Source organism: Lolium rigidum, chromosome 3 (assembly GCF_022539505.1).
Source record: "Lolium rigidum isolate FL_2022 chromosome 3, APGP_CSIRO_Lrig_0.1, whole genome shotgun sequence".
NCBI lineage: Eukaryota > Viridiplantae > Streptophyta > Magnoliopsida > Poales > Poaceae > Lolium > Lolium rigidum.
This window is the reverse complement of record NC_061510.1, coordinates 223,801,998-223,807,761: the sequence shown is the minus strand read 5'-3', so window position 1 is coordinate 223,807,761 and position 5,764 is coordinate 223,801,998. Positions and strand designations below refer to the sequence as shown.

General features: G+C 52.8%; 1 protein-coding gene across 1 annotated transcript; it reads right to left on the bottom strand.

Moving 5' to 3' along the window:
- Nucleotides 1-2,634: 2,634 nt before the first annotated feature.
- On the bottom strand, nucleotides 2,635-5,052 carry LOC124703052. Its single transcript, XM_047235260.1, has 3 exons — nucleotides 3,680-5,052; nucleotides 3,058-3,201; nucleotides 2,635-2,845 (listed from the first exon to the last, which is right to left on the bottom strand). Exons 1-3 carry the CDS (start codon nucleotides 4,974-4,976, stop codon nucleotides 2,805-2,807), a joined length of 1,482 nt encoding a protein of 493 aa, XP_047091216.1. The 5' UTR covers nucleotides 4,977-5,052; the 3' UTR covers nucleotides 2,635-2,804.
- Nucleotides 5,053-5,764: the final 712 nt, after the last annotated feature.

The window sequence follows — 5,764 nt, the reverse complement described above, 5'->3', positions numbered from 1 at the left end:
AAGGAATACATGAATCGGCCTTGTATACAAAGTTTGGGCTAGTTTGCCCGTGTATCTATAAATATAGTAGGATACGTGTCGGTTAGATAGAGTTTGGCTCGTGCACGGTTGGGATTATTCCCACGTTAGAAAGTCTACGGACTATAAATATGTATCTAGGGTTTCTGAAATAAACAACAATCACGTTCACCACAAACCAATCTAGGCGCATCGCCAACTCCCTTGTCTCGAGGGTTTCTTCCGGGTAAGCATCATGCTGCCTAGATCGCATCTCGCGATCTAGGCAGTACAAGTTTATTCGTTGTTCATGCGTTGCTCGTGCTGAAGCCTTGTTGATGGCGAGCAACGTAGTTATCATAGATGTGTTAGGGTTAGCATTGTTTCATCGTATCATATGCTTTCGTCCGTGCAACCCCTAGACGTCTAGCCGCCCTTACACCTATCTTAGGTGTAAGGACGGCACCTCGCTTGATCATTATTTAGTAGATTCGATCCGTTATGATTGCTCCTTGTTCTTCAAGGATTAGTTTAATATCTGCATAGTTAGGCCTTACAAACGGGTTGAAGGATCCAAGTGGCACGTAGGGTGTAGTTTGCTAGCCCTAGACAAGATGTTCCGGGATCAACTTCATGTTGGTTTTTAGGCCTTGTCTAGGGTCGGTTTATGATCACCGTGCGTGGCCGCCAGGCTCAATCACGCGTAGGATGTTCCGATTATGTGCTGAAAACCCTAAATCGTAGTAGGTCGTTTTAGCTTTGTATTGATCAAGCAGGACCACCATGTGATCGTACACCTCGTACGAATCATGGGTGGATCGGCTCCTTGAGCCGATTCACGAGACAACCCGAGAGCCGATCGAGGCTCGTATTTAATGTTTACGTGTATGCCATGCAGGAAACTAAGCGAGGCAAATCCATCACCTTCCTGACCAGGTATAGGTCAGGTGGGACGCCCTTGCATCAGCATCGGACGTGCGTGCCGAGTCTTTGCGGGCCGTCGCTCGAGGGACCAGGGCCAGCCGCAGTCCTGGAGCCTCCCGGCTCTACTGTGTTTCCCGTCGCTGCTCGCCGGTGGGTTTCTGACCGCAACACCTTCCAAGATGAGCCACACCTTCTGCCGCAAGGGGACGAGCTCCGCCTGAGCCTGCCGGTTCCACGGGCGCCACGACAGCGGCGCCCCCGCCACCAGCACCGGCGACCTCGAAGTGACATGGTTTCGTAGCTCCTCCGACGCAAAAATGACGAGGAAATCCTCCGGCGCAAAGGAGTGCACCGACATGGCGTTCTCCGGCACCCCCCTCCATCGGAGCGCCGCCACCACCTGCGCACAGGACACGGCCGGACTCCGCCCGCCCACCGACGCCACCATGGCAAACTGGAGCCGTTGCTCCAGGTCGCCCATGGCCGCCGTCCTCCGTACCACACAGAGCGCAGGCTCCTCCAGCACCTCCTCCTCCAACCTGACCAGCGCCTCCGTGCGGATCGGCTCCACCGAGAGCGGCGGCAACGCCTCCATGGGAGGGAGCCTAGATGCCACCGGAGGAAGCGGGGGTGGTGGCGGCAGCGGTGGTGACTGCGGCCGCTGCGGTGGGGGGCCCGGAGGAACCGGAGCCACTCCACCCTTCTCCGCGGGCCTCTCCACCCTCTCCCGCACCGGCGACCTCCGGCGCGCCATCTTGGCGACCGCCCGGCTCCGGAGCTCCTCCTCCGACGATGGACTCCTTGGCCTGGTGCAGCCCAAGGCCGGATGGCCCTTCTTCCCGCACCGGAGGCACACCTCTGCGTTGGTACAATCTCGCTTCCTGTGCCCCGACTCGAAGCAGCGGAAGCACAGGCCCTCCATCTCCGGCACCGAGGCGCCCCACCCTGGCTGCCCCGACGCGTTCCTTGCCTCCACTCTCCTCCTCCACATCGACTTCTTTGACGGCGGCGGCTGCTCCCAGCCGAGCCTATCCTTCGCCCTGCCACGGTCCACCGGCGGAGCAACCTCCACCCTCCCCGCACGCGGTGCAGCGACGCTGCCGTCCGAGGAGTCGGAGGAGATCCCGAGCCCCGAAACGTGTTCACCGCGGGGAGGCGACGCCGCGGAGGACGACGCGCCGCCCTCAACCTCCCAGCGACGCGAAAACCCCGGTGGGTGAGACGCCGTTGAGTCCATGCTCAGAGCACGCGCAACTCCGGCGAAGCCTGACGGCGACGGCGAGGCCCGGCGGCGGCGGTGACGCGAGACCTCATCAGCATGTTCTCATACTCCATGTCTAAACACATGACAACAAACCGGATCCTCTAGCGTACTGAAACAAAGTTAGAGAAAAGTAATCACCTGCAGACACAATGCACAGACACAATGCACAGTGCAATGCTACAGTACCGTGACCTTAATTCACAAATTTAGACTTTCCTTCCGCACGTTAGAGGAGCCGGTTGCATCACAATACCAGCACAGAATTATCACTCAATTAAATGAGAAGCCTAAAATCAATAATGTAGGTAAGACGAGAATCACCAACGCCGTAAAATAAGTGTGTGTCAAGCAGTATAATTGACAAATCACAGAAGAAGATAGAACCATTTACAGAAGGAAATACAGCTAATTAACAAACTTGCTATTTCATATAAAATAATATTGCGTGCTAAGGAGCACTTAACCTTCTGTATTACAATTAATACGACAGTCCTACACTGCAAGCATATGCTCCTACATGACTTGCATAATACCATAGGGTAAGTACAATGCCATTATAAACCATAACCATGTTTGACGATTAACACAACCACATATACCCCATATATCACCAACACTTTCAGACACACTGTGGAGAGTTGACTGGCATCACCACCGCCGCTGCACAAGTTAAAAGGAAAACTATCAGCCTGAAAATTACATGACAAGATAAAATCAGAAGAAGGAATTCTACAAACGCTAATAGGTGCACCTTAGATTGCAATAATGCAGGGAGCATTTCTATAATTCTATCAAGTAAAATGCCTAAGATAACTGTTTATACGCCAGCTATTCAAGTACTACATCAAAAACTTGGAGAATGCATCTATTACCTGATGAGTGCTGCAGGAGGTGCGGTAGTGGTTGCTGCTCTTCTAGTTCTGCCTGTGAAAGGAGCTGCCGTTGCTTCTTCCACTTGCTGATGTTTCGTGAGTGTGGGACATGAGAAGCATTTCGCTTGCCTCCCTGGGATCCATCTAATGCACATAGAGCAGAAATCCATTAGATTCATCACAACTCACTACTCAAATCTGGGACCATATTAGTAGAGCTATCTAACAGCTGATTGATCATACTGATTTAAAACAAAGGGGCTAAACTAACACACCCTTAATCATAACCAACGATTTCTGATGCAATTTCAAAAAGACGCACAAAAAATATTTTGCTTCAAGTCTTAACTATTACTGTCCGACAACACAAGTGAAGAAAGTGGGCCAGCCAGTTCAGACTATCAATGCCAGGCCAGAGCACACTCTAAGTTCAGGTAACAACGTCACCAGTCATCAACCAATTTAACACAGGGTACCATGTAGATAATGAAATGAGAACCGTCCACATTTAAATGATTTGGAATGTGACCTAACCACATATACTGAGACACATCCGTATTACAGTATTATTAAAAACAGAAGAAAAACATCAGTGGGAGTGCTACAGTGACATTATGATTACCTGATTTAGCATCCAGATATTTGCTCAGTACACAGGGAATGAAGGTTGGATCATAAATTACAGTCCCCTCTGCAGAAAACGGCACAACCTCTCCCACTGACTTGCTCCTAGTGTCAATAGTGGCAATCCACACAGCTTGGTCGTCCTCTTTCAGCATGCACACGAGGTAAACAACATCATCGTCACTCAGAGTGGGAGAAGCTGTTTTCAAGTTCTTGAATGGCTCATTTAGAGGACATGAACCACCTCCTAGCTGAGGCAAGGAGATGATACCAAGGTCATCGGAGTGAACCATGCTACCCTTGCGCCAACCGTTCCAAGTGAGTGACCTATACCATGTGATGAGCCTCCAACCAACGACATCATAAACTTCCTCCTCCTCCTGGGGTGGAACGATAGCCAGTTCCGAGTCTTGGAGTTCATCCATGTCCCAGGGATCAGTAACAGCTGGTACAGTTGTGGGTCTGAGTTTTAGCACTTGCTCAAACTCAACACACCTGATGTAATCACGACTGACAGTGATGTCACGAAGTGGCCGTGCAGAATACTGGTTGCCATAGAGTTCGTTGTTGTTGGGAAGCAGCTTCGGCATAGGGACAAAATACGCCTTGGCTGCGGGATTGAGCACGTCGCAGATCACCATGCCCTTCCAGAGATCAACCCAGCCAAGCAGTCCACCTCCAAGGGCAATCACCTTGGTGGGTTCGATCAATGCCGAATTCGCGGTAAGGCCATTTGGAATCTCTACCTGAAGCAGCTTCTTGGACCACGTAGAATCCGGGTTGGAACCGATGGTATGGAGATTGTACTCTCCATCCCATGTTCCGTAGCTAAGAGCCGCCATGACGAATTGTTTGTGGTTGTCATGGGAGACGAAACCAAGGGGTACACACAGAATCTCTGTTTGAGAATACCGATGTATGTCCGGGAGCAGGTCAAGCGACGGCCTGCCGTTGGGCCCTCTGGCCCGGTAGAGGAAGTACTGCGGCGAGTCTTCGGTGGTGAGCAGGACTTGGATGAGGGCCGTGTCCTCCACAGAGGACACGACCTTCGGCGCTTTTGCGAACGGGATCTCGTAGCGGTTAAGGCAGTAGACGCAGAAGTAGGAGAGACGCGGCGGATCAGCGAAGACGAACGATACCTGGATTGTGAGGCCCGCTCTCGTCAAGGTTCCCGCTGTGGTTTCGTTCCGGTGATCGCTGATGAAGGTCGTCGAGTTCAGGAGACCCGAGTCGTGGAGGAGGGGGTTCCGGGCGACCGGTGGAGGGAGTCGCGCGGAGCCGTGGACGGCGGACATCGTCGTCGGCTGATTGGGGATTGGGGATTTTGGGGGTTAGGGTTCGTCTTCCCTCGGACGGGGTTGGGGATCTGGGTTCCTTCTCTTCGCCCTTTGTAGTACGGTGGTGGGTCGGCTCGGTTCGGGACTCCGTGTCCTATCCGATATCGCAAAATCTTTCTTTTTCGGGAGTATTAGGAAATTATTAGCATAGTGCCCGTGCGTTGCAACGGATTTTAGAAAAACTCCCTCCGATCTAGAAATAGATGGGGCAGTCGAAAAATTCCGGGTCGATTCGTATGTTCATCCCAACATTTCCACACTCGCAGACCCTCCACGCCTCCCGGCAACACCTGCCAACCCCCACCACCGTCCACACCCCGCCATCGGCTGCTTCTTTTAGGGCCTTGGGGTAGTCCTCCAATGGCTGTGCCGTCTTCAGGTTCACCGTCAGCTCCGCGAGGTCCATATACTTTTAAGAGAGCGACGAGAAGACAGAGGTCCCCGACGTCCACGTGCTCACCCTCCTCCACGACAACAACGTTTCTTCATTACGTTCGACGTTGGGGCCACCAGATCCGGCGCGTCCGGCCTCACAGCCACCGGATTAGGCCTCGCCGATGCTGTATCCGACGATTCGTCATAGTCTTGGACCAAAAGGTCAACTTTTTGGTTTAGTGGAACTCGGCGAGCCAATGGAAAATGGAGGGGACCGCGGCAGTGAGGTGAGGAGACATGGTAGTGCAGAGAGAGGGAGTGTGGGGTGAGGGTGCGCCGCGGAAAGAGGGAGTGTGGGGTGAGGTTGTGTT

Coding starts and splice junctions, on each gene's coding strand:
- LOC124703052 (XM_047235260.1), bottom strand. CDS start 4,976: ATGTCCGCCGTCCACGGCTCCGCGCGACTCCCTCCACCGGTCGCCCGG. Junction 3,202..3,679: donor ATATCTGGATGCTAAATCAG/GTAATCATAATG, acceptor TATGTGCATTAG/ATGGATCCCAGGGAGGCAAG. Junction 2,846..3,057: donor CCTCCTGCAGCACTCATCAG/GTAATAGATGCA, acceptor TAACTTGTGCAG/CGGCGGTGGTGATGCCAGTC.